This window comes from Phocoena phocoena, chromosome 4 (assembly GCF_963924675.1).
Source record: "Phocoena phocoena chromosome 4, mPhoPho1.1, whole genome shotgun sequence".
In the NCBI taxonomy this organism is placed as follows: Eukaryota; Metazoa; Chordata; class Mammalia; order Artiodactyla; family Phocoenidae; genus Phocoena; species Phocoena phocoena.
This window is the reverse complement of record NC_089222.1, coordinates 132271687-132290757: the sequence shown is the minus strand read 5'-3', so window position 1 is coordinate 132290757 and position 19071 is coordinate 132271687. Positions and strand designations below refer to the sequence as shown.

Sequence of the window (19071 nt, the reverse complement as noted above, 5' to 3'; positions counted from 1 at the left end):
TGTAGACATGAGAGACAGAGATAGCAATGTAGGATGGGTACATGTGGATATGCTGACTTCATTAATGATGTTTTATTATTTCTGTTCATATTGGTACAATCATCTAATTGGGTACCTTTGCTCCAGATTCTACCTGGATCAAGCCATTTTTACTCATTCTCCAGACTTAGCTTCTAGAATAGTTTCCCTGGGAAGCTTTGTTCACATCTCAGATTGTTATTAAGGTCTCATTGTCAAATGTACTTATATGTTGAAGAACAGCTCTTTTACAGCTTTACTTACTGTTGTAATTAAATCATTATTTGGTTAACCTTGCTAGTTGGTAAGTTTAGAGAAATGGGAATCCCACTTAAAATCCATTTTTAAATTTTTCTTAATATAGAGAAGTATATGAATGAATGCATTCTCCCTGAAAAAAAATGTAATAGAATATTTGTTCATCCTGCATTCCCTAAGAACAGAGCTAAATGAATATTATTTTGAGGACTGGTGCTGACGAGATGTTTGACAAGGTACTACTGAGGCATGACTAATAAAAAATATGGGAGTTAAGGCCGGGGGGAGAACAAAGCTGTTACCTATAATCACTAATGTGACAAGAATAAATAAATAGAAATTGGTGAAATCAATTGCATGGAAATGACTCATGATGAGTTTCCTGGGAAACTAAGTACATTAATCCCCTGAAGTAAGAACCACACGCTGGCTGGTAAAAAGATGACTGGCAAGTCCTGGAAATAAAGTTGCTTTGGCAGCAGGAGGTTGGGAGCTGAACCCCTGAGTTCAAATTTCATAGGGACATTGAGTGTAACAGAGGGACAAGGAATGCAGCAGGAGGAAATCAGAAATCTAGTTGGGGCAGGATCTAAGAAAGAGATAATGGGAATCTGGTAGAGAGTAGGGCTGCTTTTGTAAGGAACTGAAGACCCAGAATCCCTGTTGCTGGAATATAGGGAGAACCTTATCTTGATCCTGATAAATTCAGAGTGGCATGAATATAGGTACACTACCAAATGTAAAATCAATAGCTAGTGGAAAGCAGCCGCATAGCACAGGGAGATCAGCTCCATGCTTTGTGACCACCTAGAGGGGTGGGATAGGGAGGGTGGGAGGGAGACGCAAGAGGGAGGGGGTATGGGGATATATGTATATGTATAGCTGATTCACTTTGTTATAAAGCAGAAACTAACACACCGTGGTAAAACAATTATACTCCAATAAGGATATTAAAAAAAAAAAAAAAGCTTTGAATCCGGCCTCTGTATCCCAACACCAAATTAAATCTCAGAGACAGAGTTTTGGATGAAGTAGAAAAGAATAGCTTTATTGCTTTGTCAGGCAAAGGCGGACACAGCAGGCTAGTGCCCTCAAAACTGTGTGTCCCAAGAACTGGGGGGGAGGGGAGTGGCTGTAAGGAATTTTATAATCAAGGGGCAGGGTTACTAATAGGGACTGTGGTGCATGCAGGGCCCACATTCCCTCAATCCAGAGATCATCTGGTGTCAGGTGATGAGGGTTGAACTGTGACTTTCTCTGGAATGAAGAATGCTTCATCAAGTAGTTAACATCTTCCATTTGGTGGTGGTTTTAGTTCTGCAGAAGAGCTCAAATATATTGTTATATGTTTCCCTTGAGGGGGAACCAGGACTCTGCCCCAAGTCTGTACCCGGTGTTTCTTGACTGCTGTTCCCTTATCTCTGCATCCCCTCGCTTTCCTGATTAGCAACGGTTTGAACCTGCCCTTTGGAACTCAGGGAAGGGGACACAGAAAGGCTTTTGTGCCCAGGAACTCCACAGGGCCCTTCTCAGTTTCAGAGGTAGGGGTTGGCTCTTACTAGATTGTTGTATGGGATTGGGACAGTTTCTTGAGAAATAATGATAAAAGTTTTTATACTTTGATACTTATATATTTAAATGAGACTTTATTATATTTAACTTCAGCACCAGTTGTGATATTACAAATTTATTCTTTCCAACATTATAATTACTAGTTGTGTGTGAGTACTTCACTTTATGGCTGTATAAATATTATTGAAACTATCCCTGATTCTTCTTTAAAAGGAAGTTTGCTTTTTAACTAGAGTACTTCCGGAGGCCAGAGAACCACTTTCACATCTGAAATATGCAGGTAATTTTTAATCATCAGAGGCTGCTCTGACTTAACCAAAGTGGGTATTGCATATGGGGATAACTTGGATGATCACATTTTCAAAACTTATGGAAATTATAAACAAAATATGATTACATCCATAGGGGAGCAACCTGATATTACTATTTCAATTTCTGTCAGGGATGCCAAATAAAATTTCTATATTTTCTCTCATTATTTTGATCCCTTTAGATTTCCCAGTAATAGTCTAAAAACCATGAATATTTCCCAAGCATTCTAATAGTGATGATGATGGTGATGATGATGTGGAGGAGAAGAAGAGAGAGAAATGACTGAAGGGGAGAGAAGATGAGATCGTGTGGCACAACTGAAATAACATTAAAATGAAATAGGAGGGCTTCCCTGGTGGCACAGTGATTGAGAGTCTGCCTGCCGATGCGGGGGACACAGGTTCGTGCCCCGATCCGGGAGGATTCCACATGCCGCAGAGCAGCTGGGCCCGTGAGCCATGGCCGCTGAGCCTGCGAGTCTGGAGCCTGTGCTCCACAACGGGAGAGGCCACAACAGTGAGAGGCCCGTGTACCGCAAAAAAACAAACAAAAAACAAACAAAAAAACAAAATGAATTGATATCGCCCCTTAAAGATTTTGTCAATCTGGACTTCCCTGGTGGGGCAGTGTTTGAGTCCGCCTGCCGATGCAGGGGACACGGGTTCGTGCCCCGGTCCCGCAAGATCCCACATGCCGCAGAGCGGCTGGGCCCGTGAGCCATGGCTGCTGAGCCTGCACGTCTGGAGCCTGTGGTCCGCAACGGGAGAGGTCACAACAGTGAGAGGCCCGCGTACCGCAAAATAAATAAATAAATAAAAAAAAAAAAATAGGAATTAGGAGTTCTGTTGTTAGCCTTACCATTAACTTCCCGAGAGACCAAGAAACGAAATGCTTCTAATTCTCAAGTTCTACATCTGTACAATAAGTTCAGCTTGGGGATCTATACAGTTACTTGTGTCACTCATATTTAATGTACTTAGGAAGAGAGTGAGACATTTTCATTTCCTTAAAGAAATGCCATCTTTGGCAAGTCTGGTTCTCTTTGAGCCACTCTCTTCTTAAATGCTAAAAGGACCTTAAAATATAATGAGCAAATTCCTCGCAGGTCTGCTTGAGGGTATAATGAAATACCAACGCTTAGGAAATTTCTTTAGATTCCTTGGCTCTACACAAAGATAACTTTATTTTTATGTTTGGCTCATTTACAGCAAGTTATATTTTTAGCAACTTATTATTTCCTGAAATTATATGTATATTTATAAAAACTTAGAAAATAACCATAAAAAATCAAACAGTATCCAATTTCATGGTGAGAGGCAACCAAAACGGACATATGGGCAGTTCTAGAAGCTCATTTTCAGCTGCTTTGAGTTTGAGACTTGGGAAGGCATTGAGATGAAACAAATGCCTTCTGAACCTGACCCTTCTAGAGCCTCTAGAGCAGCCCATATATCTGTTTTGGTTTTATCTCACCTAGGTTTAGAGATAACCTCCTTACATACACTTAAGAGAAATGAATCAGACTAGAAACTGGCTGTTGAAATGCAAAATTCAGATACTTTTGCCAACCAAAATGAGGCTAATTCAATGATAGTTAATGAAAGATCATAGGCATTTTTTTCTCAAGTTTACAAATGTATACTAGTCCTTCATTTACTTTTTTTTCATATGAACCGGAACATATGAACTAAATTATTTCCTTGTTTTCCTACTTCTGTCCTTCTGCAGATACAAACACATAGTCAATTGTTCATGAGTGAATTCAGCTCTCCTCTGCTTCAGAGATTTATAGTCAGAGAAAGTTGTGCCTTCAGTGAAATTCCAGGAAATTACCATATTAAGACACTTAAAATTCTGAAGACATTAGTTAAGACCTTGCACAGAGTTAGGATTTCAAAGCCCATTCACAGGGGAATATTGATCTTTTGTTTTAATCCCACAAATGGACAAGAGAACAAAATTAGAAAATAAACAGATAACAAACCACTGCATTGTTTTTGGATTAAGGAGTTTATTACATTTAATTCATGTGAATTTCATTTTGAGGAGAAAATCTATTGAAATAAATTCTATCACAAATGGTGACATTAGACATTAAATTTGGTTTATTGTTCAGTTTACTGCTGGCAATAGATTTTTAAAAGGTGAGAAATCAGTAGCTATAAGATAAAAATAAACTACAAATTTTAAATAAAAAGAACCTCATATGGCTGTAAATTAACACCATTCTTAAAAATTCAAATATCAAAGGAAAAAATGGATGAAATTTTGGAAATATTTTAAAATGCATAATGATGATAAGGTACAGCTGAGAGGTACAGCTGTTTAGAAGGAAAATTTTAGATTTTAAAGTATATATAACAATTCAAAAAAGCTTGAAATCAATTATTTTAGTACTTTATATGAGGAACTTAGAAAAAAGTAGCAATTTAAACCAAAAGTAAATTTAAGATAGAAATAAGAAAGGAAAGAACAGAAATCAATGAAATAGAAGTCAAATATAAAACAGAGAAAAAAAACAAGGTCAAAATTTAGATTTTGAGAAAATCAATTATTTTAATTTTTAAAAGAAACATATAAGAATATATGTTTCTTTTTAAGAAACATATATGTTTCTTTTTAAAAGAAACATATAAGAAAAGAAGTAACCCATAGCTTCACAAAATTTAAATAATTATTTGGAAAAATATTTATTTTTCTATATTCCAAAGCAGAATTAATTTTTTTTCATTTTTTCCAGTAGGTGAGGTAAATATCTTAACCTTCCTCATTCTCCCTCTTTTCCAAACACTTCCTCAAAATAGACCTGTTGGCAAACTTAAGAGTAACCACAGGATGAGCAGGGAGCAGAACTACTCTTAGAAAAAGTGGAAAGTTAATCCATTTGTTTTCAAAGGGTATAGAATCTTAGTTCATAACCTCTGCACCAATCAAAGAGGCTCATGGCCTCATTCTTTACTAGTTTATTTTCATCTTTAGTTCTACATTTGTATTAAAGTGAATGATGAGGGTTATCAGTTGAAGGAGACTTCCCAGGAACTCAGAACCTGGTCAACCCAGCTCCAGTCTTGTATTGATTATTCTGTACAGTGTAGGTTTCCAGGGGCAGCTTTTTTCTTTTTTTTAAGAAAAAAACATAATTATAAAACTGGACATTTCCAAAATATGTGTGATCTTTACCGTGGAAATATTGACTTGCAAGTTTTTTGTTTGTGAGTCTGTATTCCTTAGATATGGATCCAATTCTTTCTGATATGAGAAGTGTTATTGATAGATTATAGTACTTTTTCAACTGCACCCACTTCTGGAAATTGTTGATCAAATCAGGCAGGGTCAAATTAATTATTTTACAGAAAATTTTTGAGGATAAAATTTTTCTGAAAACATTTTTATTTTTTCTTTATTTTTGAAGGATATTTTGAACTGATATAGGTTGACTTTTTAAAAAAACTTAAATCTTTAACTTTCTGTTTGAGAATATCCATTAGGTGGTTGTTGTTATTGTTTTTAAATGTACATATCTTTTAAAATTCCCTATATATTTATTAATTATATCCATCTTTTTCTTAAATTATTCACATATCCATCATGGGCATTTTAGCCAACTAATTCTAATAAGTGTGTTAAATGTGAATTTCCTCTTATTGATTGTTATTCTTTTGATGGGGGTAGTAACACATGCTTTCTGACTTTTTTTGTAATGTTTTTTTGCATTATGACATTGTATATAAAAGAACAGTGTATCTTGTAGTATAAATATTTATATTTTTGTACACATATGATTATATAATTATGTAATTGATACACACAAATATATATATGAAAATATTTTGATTTAATGTTTTCAAGAGAATGTAAGTCCTTTTTTCTGCATGTTAGATGGGTCAAGGGCTTATCAGTAATGTTCTTCTAATAACTGAGTTAGGCAGGCACCGTCTCTATTTTTTTAAAAAAAATTTAATTTAACTTATTTTTTATACAACAGGTTCTTATTAGTTATCCATTTTATGCATATTAGTGTATATATGTCATCTAATTTTAATCAGCTTGATTGAACCTCTAGTTTTCCTATACTTTGACCAGGTATTCTGTCACTCCCTGATCTGAGCTCATTATTATATTTTATTTCAGCTGGGAGGGATATTGGCCCATAGTTTCAGACTGTTTTAGTTTGCCTTTGAAGTAATTTGAATTTTGTACATTTTAGTTACTGTATTTTACAGTTTTTGCATTTTTCATTTTCATCTTTATATATTCAAGCACTCTGTCAAAATTCTTAAACTTGTCTTTAATTTCTTAAGAAAAATAACCACAATTATTTTTGTGTATATTTCTAATATGTTCATTATCTGGAGCTCCTGTAGACTTGTTTGTACTCTATGTTGTCTCTTGTTCTTATCTTGCTTTTTTTGCAGTATTGATAATTTTTAATCAATTACTATAGGTAATTTGAGGTCTATTTGCAGAAGAATTTACTCTGGAGATACCAAGCTGGGGCAAGATTACTAATATTGTCATATCATCAAGGTTGATGTAATTCAAAGGTTGACTTCAGTTCCTGTGAAACATATTCTGTTTGTATACCCTTAAAATTCTAGTGGAGCTTTAAAATCCTATAATGTTTCAAAATCCTAGAATGTTTACCAATATCCCCAGTTCCTTACAATGCCATGGGAGTCTAATTCTGTTCATTCACACTATGAGCCCATTGACGTTTTTGGATTTAGTGGGCAACCCTAGGAAGAAATCAGCCCAAATACCAACATTTCTTTTGACTTAAAACCTCTCCTAATTTTGATCTAGCAGTTCTGAGCCTGGTAATGCTCCAGTGTTTGTGCACAGATTATTTTATCCAGTTTTACTAGCATTCTAGTAGTGATTTGAACTACCCACTCTGATGCTGACAAAAGTTATACTTGGTAAATAATATCATGTTACACTTCTGTATATAAGGATGGTTGGTAAAAATATTTATTTTACAATATATGCAAAATTATTTAGAATAGACAAGAAATCTGGTGTGAGAATTATCACTGGAAGTCGGTTCCAGTAAATTTAATAGGTGGAGAGGAAACCTAGGATTAATGTCATTAATGTCATTCAAAATTCAAACTTCAAAATGACGGAGTAATGTGCAGCCATTAGAAATGCTATCTAAACCTATTTACCAAATGACTTAATTGCCCATTGTAAATTAACTGCCCATATATTCCCTGAACATACCAGGTAACTTTATATCTCTCTGCTTTGTCCATTCCATTTTATTTTTCCAAACTTTTTCGATTCTATCCTATACTACTTCTGTTTTTGCTTTTAATAGGAGGTTCCATCTTTTAGGAAAATTGTGAACATCAATTTCTCTGTAAGACTGGGATCTTTGGCCGGATCTTGAGTCCCTTTGAACTTCCATTGCCTCATGTTTAAAAAAACAAACAAACATGTAGCACACAAAAGTTATGTTCTTCTGAGTGCTATTTAAAGTTCTAAAGAAATAATGACTTGAAAATCTCTTTGAACGTTTATTTAGCTCAACACAAAGATAATGCCCTTTTATTATTAGATTTGTCTCCTTTTCAAAATGTGTCCAACAGCAATGTACCATTTTCTGAAATCTGTGTCCTATAAAAAAGATTAGCACATGACTATAAAAAAGTAAAAGTAAAGGATATCCATTTTTTGCTGACATAAAGGTTGTGGTTCTCAGCCATATATAGCCTGAACCACTGGAAAGCATAGAGATAAAAACTCACACGTCCTGAATCAAAATTCTTCACAACAAGAATAATTGGCTTCCTTTTTACATGCTGTAAAAAAATGACTTTCATGGAAAAGTACTTACTGAGATTCAAAAAGTCAGTCACTTTTACCAACCAACTTTGGATGAAGTTAATAGAAGTTACTTAAGCTTTATATTTAGTATTTTCTGAAAATATACAGACACAAGTTAGATTTATATTTAATTTTTATGTGCAAACCTAGAACTATATCTAAATTTTATTCTTTCTCTCTGCATTCCATACATATCCATTAACTTTTCTGCTTTTCTTCTCCTGTGAAGAGAGGTATAAGGACACATGCTTTAAAGAACAAGGCTTTTATAGCTCTTGAGATGTTTATTTATACTGTCTAATAATAATAACATATATGGATGCCAGAATAAATGTGTTTATTTACTTAAGATAATTAGATACTGTTAAATTTTGAAGGATATCTAATAATTGGATGATTTCCATCACCAATGCAGGTATATGATTTAAAGTTTAGGTTTGTTACTTAGTTTTATATTCTATAAGACCAAATCTGTAAGTTAGGTTGGGTGGCTGCAGAGTGAGTGAACAGCCAGTCTTTGGGGACCATGAAGAGGGTTGTTTCTTGTGAGAATAAAATAGTTGTCATTTGGGGTTTCCCTGGTGGCGCAGTGGTTGAGAGTCCGCCTGCTGATGCAGGGGACATGGGTTCGTGCCCCGGTCTGGGAAGATCCCACATGCCGCGGAGCGGCTAGGCCCGTGAGCCATGGCCGCTGAGCCTGCGCGTCCGGAGCCTGTGCTCCACAACAGGAGAGGCCACAACAGTGAGAGGCCCGCGTACCGCAGGAAAAAAAAAAAAAAAAAAAAGTTGTCATTCTGCCAAAAGATCTGGACATTCAATAAATTGGTCTTTAGAAGCCAGATCCACAGATAGGCCAAAAATCAAAATAGGTTGGGTGGCAGAATCTGGATCCATAGCCCAAGGTAGGAGAGCCCTGGACTCTATAACCCAGGTGTCTGAAGCCACTGGATCCACAGCCCAGTGAGTAGCAGCTTCTGGATCCAGAGCTCAGGGAGCAGCCTCTGCTGGACCTAAAGCCCAGAGACCCAGCATATATTGTCTAGCAGGGATGGTAGAGAGTGGAGGTCCTTGGACAGTAGCAGGATGTCTGGCAAGAACTGGACACCGCACTGAATGCCTGGCACATTGTGGGCTCATAGCAGGTCTCCTGACAGCTACTGCAGAGAGAGGAGCCCAACTGGCAGGTGCTGGGAGAGTAGAGATCAGTGCTATAGACAAGATTGCTGGAGTAGAAGGAGCCTGGGTAGTGCAGATGACTCCCAAGGGAGCTGGAGGAGAAGTTTCCAGAGCAGCAGTTGTAGGACATGTTGACAGGGGATGTGAGTTCAGCTGAATTAGACTGACAGTATTCTGTGGCATTAGACTGAGAATATTCTGTGGCATTTATATACTCTCAGAAATAGGTGTTTACAGCTACAAGGTCACCATTCCTACATGTCTGCTCCCTCATGTGCATAGTATTACCTCAATCACCATTTCTGTAATTGCAGCTGCATGGTTCCCTACACATTGTATTTATGGGTGCTATAATAGTTTTGGTTACAACACAAAGCCAATAAGCTAGTCATGTCACAAATGCTATGACTGTTTTATATTAATGACCATCCCATCACAGCCAAGAATGTCCCTCCTTCCTGGTATACGCTGCATGTGTATCTGAGTCTGGCTTTGCTGGGGTATGCATTCCTTCTAAGGGTGGAGATCAAAATGGTACCATCTTTCTTTTTTATTTGGTTAGAGGCATAGCTTTGGCCTTCTAAAAAGCCTTCTAAAGATTGAAACTACTTGTGACTATTCATTTTTTTCTCCAAAATTAATTTCCAAGTATTAAATATTAATGCAGATATCTTATAACCAATGGAGAAAGCCCAGCAATGTTACAAATGGAATGGAGGAAAGCTACTAAAAGAGGGAACCCTGGGTCTAAAGCCATTGGATCCACAGCCCAGTGAGTAGCAGTTTCCAGATCCAGAGCTCAGGAAGTTGCAGCTGCTGAACCTAAATCCCAGAGACCCAGGGTAAGTTTTCCATCAGAGTGTGGAGGTCCTTGGGTGGTAGCAGGATGTCTGACAGCGACTGGACACCACACAGGATGCCTGGTACCTGGTGGGCTCACAGCAGGTCTCCTGACTGTAGAGAGAGAAGTCCAGCTGGCAGGTGTTGGGAGAGCAGAGGTCAGTGCTGTAGACCAGGTTGCTGGGGTAGAAGGAGCCACGGGAGAAGCCTGGCTAGCACTGGTAGCCCCCAAGGGAGTGGGAGGAGAATTTTCTAGAGCAGCAATTGTAGGACATCTTGACGGGAGATATGAGTTCAGCAGAAATACACTGAGAATATTCTGAGGTCTAAGGTCATCTTGTGGACTGGGTAATTATATACTCTTGTCAATGGTTCGGCACAGTACTGGTGCAATCCTCTCACATTTTTCACTCCTCTTCTGCATGTGTGTAGTTCATTAATTGTCTCTGTAATTGCAGTTGACTAGTTTCCTACTTATTCTATTTACTGGTGTCATGATTTATTATAACACAAAGCCAATGACCATTCTTGTACAGAAATTCTAGGACAATTTGTCAGTTATCTTCATCCTATTAAGGCCAGGAAAGCCCATTTTTTACTTCCTGGCCATGACTCCATGTATATCTACTCTTGCTTTGCTCTGGGATTTCTTCTGTCACTTTTCTACCATGTCAAGTGATCAGTGGCATAACTTTGTTTTTTATAAGGATGCTTCTAATGATTGATTCTACTTGTCACTACTGATTCACATTCTTCAAATTTATTTCCCATCTATCACATATTATTATACAGTGCTCCTTATTTCCAATGGAGGGAAGAAAAATAACACATAATGAGAAATGGTTAGAAACAGAAAGGAATCAGGCAAACATTTAAAGACAAAGTGACTCCAGAAGACTGAATTAAGATGGAACCACAGGAAGAAACTGATTTGGGGCATGTGAAGAGGGAGTGGGGATAATGATGGTAGTTTGAGAAACTGGGAAAAGAGATGAAGAGCAGGGATTTCAGGTATCTCTTCTACTTGCTTTGAGACTATGGATCTAAATGCCATTACAAAAAAAAAAAAACACTTCAAAAATGAATATAATTTATATATTTTCATATATTTTTATTTACCTCATAAAAATTTTAAAAGAACCTGGGTTCTGCATCCTAGAACAACTCAGGCTTTTCTCTGCTCATACTGTGAATGATTTTTGTGCATTTTTCAAAGTCAGTTCCTTTTCTGTAATTTCTTTCAAAAATAGTTTCCCTTTGTCACCCCTGTTCTCTATTTTATTGTTTCTGTTGTATAATATAATAGCTGAGTGCTAATTTCCAGTGGGCTAATTATATCAGGTAAACTTGCACTGAAATAAACACAGAAATTCTTTAGGATGAAGGAAAATAATATTAAAAGGAAATGTTAAGTTTCAAGAAAGAATAGAATATTTGTTAGTTGGATTCTCCAGGAAGCAGGCACTGAGACAGGAATGGAAGAACAAAAAGTTTGTAAGAGAGTAACACTTGTGAAAGAAAAAAAGCCATTCTACCACCTTGTTCAGTCATTGACAAGGGGCTGCCATGAGAAAAACCTGACTTTGGCTTGAAATCCGAGGCAGATTCCAAGGAAGCCAACAGAGAAAGGCTGTCAGCTAACCTCACTTGTCACATCTGGATAGCTATTCCTTTTTTGAAGTGATGTGATATGAGTTCCAGTGCAGATCTGTACCTGTCACAGTCCACCATTTTCACCTTGAGGGTCAACTTATCAGGAGAGAGATTCTCCGTAGCTCTGGTTGGCCTCTCTTCCTGAGGGGAAATGTTCAAGAGTGACTGGGTAGGATGAAATGCACTCTGTCACTGCATTTGATCTTGGAGCTGAGATGGGTACTCATTATTTCCCTCCTTCACAATCCATTAGAAATTTGCTTCACCCTCAGCTACCACTTCTATTGGTCTCAGTGGATTTCTTGGTGGTATTACCTATGCCCTTTCCTAAGAAGCATGAACACTGATAACCATATCCTTTTCTTTCTATAGTTACTGCACATGACAAATCACATCAATTGGGCGGGAATTTTCAAGGGCCATCCAAGTAGATCGACTGAGCTCCACACATACTCCCTCTTACCCTCACTGTGTAACAGTAACCCTACTATTTTCTACTAAACAGGATCATCTACCCTTGGATTAGATGGTAACTCTTTTTTTTTGCTTGCTGGTACCTGAAAAAAGGAACTCGAAGTGCTCAGCCAGCAGTCATAATTGTAGTTCAATGAGACCCTTGGTATGTCCGTTAGAAAGTCTATCTTTGGGAACAGGTCTTCTATCCTTGGAAATTCCAGTTGCAGAAATAGGAAGCACAAAGTTCTTAAACGGGTCATTGGGGATGACAGTAAGTGGATATTTTAGACCCAATCTTTGAGGACATTGCTTCCATGCTCCAAGCAAACTTCAGCTTTGCCGTCAGTGGGACTATTTAATGCACTATCAGGCAGACAGCTTCAGGGTCCTGTGGTTTTTGATATAACTTGTGGATCCCATTTCTTGCTGTCTCTACTATGAAGTGGATTTCCTGATTAGATGCTGCCTTGTGAGGAATTCCATGCTGGTGGATCAAGTTTTTCATCAGCTCCTGAATAATATTGCTGCTGAGATAAGCACAAAAAGCAGAGGCTTACTCTGAATAGGTAGTTATGTGTTTGAGGATGAACCACTGATCTTTTCAGGGCACAAGGGGGCCATGTTAACTTGCAACCAAGTGACCAGTTGGTTTCCTTGAGGAATAGTGCCATACTGGGAGTTTAGCATTAGCCTCCATTGCTGACAGATTGGACATTTGTAGTGGCATTAATTATATCAGATTTGTAAGTGGGAGCTTATGCTGTTGGACCCATTCATAGCCTCTTTGGTCACTTATTCACATGTTCATCTTGCCAGCATGATGAGGACTTCTAGCAAAGGCAAGCTAGCTCGACTGACAGTCATTTTGTCAACTTGATTTTTTAGTTCCTCTTCCATGATAGATGCATTCTGGTGGGCATTGAGAAGAAATACAAAGATCTTGACACTTTGGACCAACTTGCATATATCCATCCATATGTCTCTATACCAGATTTTATTGTCTGAATATTATATATTCTCCCTTCCAGGTTTTTAACTAGCTGCTCAGGTCAATTGCAACTGTCTGGGAATCTAGATGTGTCATCAACTGGGACCACTTTTCTCTTTTATACAAAGTGGATAACCAGTTGTTAGACATATGATTCTATACATAGAGAAAGCATATTTTTCTCATCATGGTGTTTAAAGGCATCCATGCAATGAGCCTATCCATCTGCAAGCCTTGCTTGGGCTTCTCCCTTCCTCCTTCAGTTGGTCATTTGAGGCACCAAATGTGACCACACATGTGATCTGAGAAAGAGGTGGTGGTGCAGTGCTGGTCGGTGACATGGGGGTCTGGGCTTCTGCTCATGGAGCCTGCTTTCTTGTTCTGCTAGTGTTCATTCCTCTATGAGCTGTTTCTGTCTTACAATGGATTGCTACTGAGTCCACCTGACTTCATGACTTGGAAGTTTCAACAGAATGCAGCTCACGATGGACAGCTACAGATGCATGATCACTTGTCCCACAGTCAAGTTTTGTACCTCTACCAGGTCCAAGTAGTTTCCAAGGATCTGATTATCCAAAGATATGTTAATTTTCAACTACAGATTATAAGGCCTTGTTCTACAACTTTATTTGCCTGCATTGTGATTTTCCCACTGAGGTGTGCCGTAAACTCCACATTGCAGTTTTATTGTATTTTTATTTTTTTCAATACCACAGATGCCACCAACACCATATGGTCTGCCAGATTGTTTGACCCAACCAGTAGGGTTGCTTGCATCTGAGACTAGACCTACAGAATCTTTTCCTGCTCCTGGTCTAAAGGAAGCTTTGTATTAGGCCAGAGAGGTACTTCTACTTGGGGAGTATGTTTGTTCCAGAACCCCAAAAAGCCTACCAGATGCTCTGCTACTTTATTTGTAGTAGGGGATTTAAGAGATTTAACTGTTTGTTATATATTTTATATTATGTTATATATTTAATATGAATATATTTATATAAAATAAGGAAATATAATGACATACTATTTTACATAATATTTGACAAAAGTTTTATTTTATAAAGTATTTTAAAATGTTTAAATAAGTAGAAAATAGAATGAAAATGAGCAGGCAGAAAGCTATTTTAACAGTATGAATAAGAGAAGATGAATCTTAAGATTAATGTGATCCAAAACTCAAGATATCCAAAACAATGAAGTGAAAGAGACCTATTATACCTCTCTAGCTGATTTTCCATTACTAATCCATACAAATTGTAACTTGATTTTCAATAATTTCCTGAACACAAGTACCTTTGTACCTCTCTGCTTTGATCATTTTATTTCACCTTCTCAGAATTCTTGTTATTCTCTCCCATGTTGCTTCACTTCTTATATTAGTCCTCATCTATCATATAGATAGATAGTTTTATTTGGTTTTATTGTAAGACTGGGACCTATAGTGAACCCTTAATCTTCTTTGAGTCTTCATTTCCTTCTGTGTAAAATAACTAGCTCATAAAATGTGTGTTTCTCATAATTCTTATAGTGATCTGAAAAATTATGAATAGGAAAATTCTTTGAACCTTGCTCTTTATCTCTGTATAAAGATACTGTCTTTTTGCTATTTTCTTTAGACCTTATCAATATGTTATCTATACTAGCACGATGCTGTTTTCTGAAATATGTGACCTATAAGATGTCAGAATTGCAACATAAAACATAAAAACAAGGAGTGTGTAAATGTGTGTTGCAGTATGAATGAAACAGCGACTTGTGATGGTTTGAAAGCCTTGTTTTTCCAGCCATGTTTAATTTGGATCTGGATACAATAAGGTGAAACTCTACATCTCATGAACTTAATTAATTCTCACCAAATATAATTGGCTTCCTCTTTACACCTGTGAAGAAATCAATTACATACAAAGATACTCAATGAGATGAAGGGATATGGTTTTTTTGCCACCCAACATTGACTGAATCAAAGAAAGCTCTCTAAACTAATGTACAAAACTTTTCATATAACCTAAAATTTTCCCCATTCAGTTGTATTTTCCAAATTGCTTGCTTTTCTCCTTCAGTCAGCAAACATCAAGGCCCCATATTCTTTGAAGAAAATGTGCTCTATGCCACTCCTGAGATTATTATTCACGTGAAGTTTATACACGCAATGTAAGGATTTCAGAAAACAGAAGTTTTGAAGAAGAAAACGTTTAAACCCTCAAATAAATTAGTTCAAATCTTTCAATATTAGTTTTTCAAAGTTTGCTTTCAGAGGTATAGTAAATGTTAACTCAAAAACAGCCTCCAAAAAAAGCAAAAGAAAAAAAAAACCCGCTTAACTAGTTAAAACTAACAATAAAATTAGTAACATATTTGCAAGCCAGATTGAATGAGTTTATTAGATTATATTCATTTAGGTTTTTATCCATTTTGTGAATAAAATTCATGAACAATGATCCCATTAATTCATTAACATTAATTCATTGTTTGTTAACATGAATTTCATTAATTGATTTAGTAATATATTTCATTCATCTTACTAATTCTGTTAATTTATTCCATAAAATTAATCATTAAGTTCAGTATATGTGGCAGACAGTTTTTTGGTCAGTATTTTACAAATGGAAAAAAGATGAAGAACAGGTGATATTCCCGAAGATCATGAAGATGATAGAAGCTCTGTATAGAGGTTGGACACATTGCTCACATCTGAATGTTCCACAAGCTGATCAATAGAAGGCAGATTGGTCTGTAACACAGTGATTGGCAACTCCTAGAGGCAAAGTAGGATGGACGGCAGAACCCGGATCTATGGCTCAACTAAGGGAAGGCGTAGACTTCATAACCCAGGGGTCTGAAGCCATGGGATCCAAAGCCCAGTGTGTAGCAGCTTCTGGATCCATAGCCCAGGGAGCAGCCTCTGCCATGGGATCCAAAGCCCAGTGTGTAGCAGCTTTTGGATCCATAGCCCAGGGAGCAACCTCTGTTGGACCGAGAGCCCAGAGACCCAGGATAAGTTGTCCAGCAAGGACTGTAGAGCATGCAGGTCCTTGGGCGGTAGCAGAATGTCTGGCAGGGACTGGATAGCACGCAAGATGTAAGGCATCTGATGGGCCACTCTGGAGAGAGGAGTCCAGACGGCAGGAGCTGGGAGAGCAGCGATCAGTGCTGTAGACCAGGTTGCTGGGGTAGGAAGAGCCACAGGAGGAGCCTGAGTAGCACAGGTGGTCCCCAAGGGAGCGGGAGGAGAAGTTTCCTGAGCAGTGATAGTAGGACATGTTGACAGGAGATGTGAGTTCCAATGAGTGACAATGAGAAGATTCTGAGGTTTAATGTCATCTCCTGGACTGGGGTGTTTTTATACTCTTAGCCATGGGTGTGGCATTCTACACAGTCACCTTTCTCATGCTTGTAATCTCTCATCTCTGTATGTGTAATTCAATAATATCTTCTGTAATTGCAGATGAAAAATTCCTTTCATCTCATATTCATGGGTGAATTCACTGTGTTGTTAAAACACTAAGCTAATGACCTGTTCCAAAGTCAGAAATTCTATAACTACATGTCTTTGATGCCATCTCATCATGACCAGAAAATCCCCTACTCTTCTCGCTGGCCAAGATTCTTTGTTCATTTGACTGTATATTGGCTGGGAACTGCTTACCTCTAAGGGAAGGGATTAAGATGAAGTAAATTTTTTTTGTCAGTGGAATAAAGGCACCCTATTTGCCACCAATGATTTTCTTTCCCTAACTTTATTTCATTGCCTAAAATTATTTCTTCTCATTGATTCTCACTCTGCAACATAATTTTCCATCTTACTTACTTACTGTTTCCAATTTGCTTAACTATTAGCAGTGCTTACTATGTCCAATCTAGAAGAGCCATATAAAATACGCCAAAGGGATTGAGAGAGATCACTGGGAATGGGGATAATCTTGAATAAATTTTTAAAAATTGTTTTAAAAATTAATCAATTCTAAAGCAAGAACAGACCACTATGGACATATGTGAAGAAAAACAAAGTGGGAGACACTATGGGGATGAAGTGAGGAAACTAGTGACAGTAGTAGAAAGAGGGACAAATCTGCCAGGGTTTTCTTCTAACCCAGTGGACGACCTATGGATACTCTACTTTTAATTCAACTAAATCAAAATTGTTTCAAAATGAACTCAATTCATGATTTTTGTAGATACATTTATATTTGTAAAACATCCTAGGGTTTCTCCTCCCACAGTATTTCTGAACCCCATCACAAAATTTTGAATGCCTTCTGAGTATTTCCAAGGCCTTGGTAGAGCCCTACTTAAGTACATGATTCTGTCCCAGGTTTCTTACTAAAGGTGGACTCAGGTTTTGAAAACCTTAAAGTTTATAACTTCAGGGTCCTTTTATAGCACAAAGAATACAACACTGTGTATATAATAGTAGATGTAAATATGAATACTACTTTAGAATAAAGATAATATTAACCAACAAAAACCTACAGGTTGACTAAGACACAAATATTACAAAATCAAGACATTAATTTATCATCTATAAACTTTCCCCATTTCTTGGCTACACAGTCCTTGATCACCTCTACATAGGATGATCCTTTTATCAACATGATTTTCTTTGGAAAGAATAGAAATATAATTCAGCTTTTCTCTAGAGTTGTATACCAAAAAACACTTAAATTATTTTGGATGACATAGAAAGTTTTCTTTCAACATTGCCACTTGTTATTACTAATGCTGCACCTGTAACATCCTCTGTTACTCCTTCTTGGTCAGAGCTTCAAGCCTGGGGTTATGCTTAGCTCTGCCAGGTGTCCTGGTTCACCTCCCCTCCAAGTCTTCTGGCCCTGGGGTTTGGGGGCTTGTGTGAGGATTACCTGCAAATAGCTGTGGACCCTAGGCTTTAGTGGCCTCCTAGCATGTAGCAGAGCAGTATATTGGTTCAAATCCTTCTTCTTGAGGTCAAAGCTCCCTGAGGTCCTGAGGTTCATCAGGTTGACTCTGTTGGCTAGAGGTACTAGAGGCAGCTCTCTGGATTCATCAACAGCCCCAGCACTACCACAAGGACACAGAAGTGACACCCAGTCTATAGAAGCCCAGCTGGAGCAGCAGCTTTTTCCAAGCTTCCCTGGAGGAGTGCCAAGAGAGCTTTGGAAAAAGTTAGGCGAAAGAATCCTCAGGAGGACCCTCACACTTAAGCTTCATTAGGTTAAATCTATCTCTGTCTTTACCTTAGATGCCCTGCCCAAGATGTCTGAATATGTGCTATTGATGTTCTCTTTGAAATATCAGGAACCTACGTGGAGTGCCCAAATCTCCCTCCAAGATACCTTCCGTGGCAACGTCTCTCTCCTGTGCTCCAACCTAAGCTTTGATCATTACATTGTTATAGTTTATTGTTGCTTTTGTTATTTGTCTCTGATCTTCTTTAACTCCAAGTTAAAATACGTAGGAACATGTCTGACAGATTTATCATATTCTTTGAGTATATTACTGTGTCTGACAATTTCAAGAGAAACGCACTGATGTAACACACACCAATGGTCAAATATGTGTTATCAGGAACTCAAGAAGTTAATGTTGTGGCTTATGGCACTGAATTGCAGCTTTATTTAATAAAAATACAATAAAATTATACTATATGTGCTTAAATTATCAACTTTTCCTCAGTGTAAAAATATGTTTAATTGCCACTTAAAAAAATAAAGCACTATCCAGCATTTTTATAAGTCAAAGGAATGATGAAGTAGCTGCACCCACATCAAACAGCTACTTTTCAAAAACTTATCTTTTAATTTTCTATTTTTTTTCATATGGACTCCTAGCCACTGGGGTAAAAATCCTAGTCCATGCAATGCTGTGAAGACCATGACTTTCTCAAATCTCTGTTTCCTTTCTTGAAAATAGTTGCCTTATCACAAGTAAGAATGACTTTTTACTGGCTCAAGGCAGGACCAGTGTTAAGTAAAATAATAAATTCAGCAAAATTT

General features: G+C 37.4%; 1 protein-coding gene and 2 pseudogenes across 1 annotated transcript; all 3 read right to left on the bottom strand.

Annotated features, from left to right (window-relative positions):
* Positions 1 to 625: 625 nt before the first annotated feature.
* On the bottom strand, positions 626 to 9295 carry LOC136122098 (keratin-associated protein 13-1-like; annotated as a pseudogene).
* An 806-nt stretch (positions 9296 to 10101) lies between these two features.
* Positions 10102 to 10280, bottom strand: KRTAP23-1 (keratin associated protein 23-1). The gene is given in 2 exon segments (XM_065876508.1): positions 10102 to 10166; positions 10169 to 10280. Coding segments are annotated over 2 exon segments (177 nt in total).
* Positions 10281 to 15784: 5504 nt separating this feature from the next.
* Positions 15785 to 16359, bottom strand: LOC136122097 (keratin-associated protein 13-1-like; annotated as a pseudogene).
* Between the last annotated feature and the right edge of the window lie 2712 nt (positions 16360 to 19071).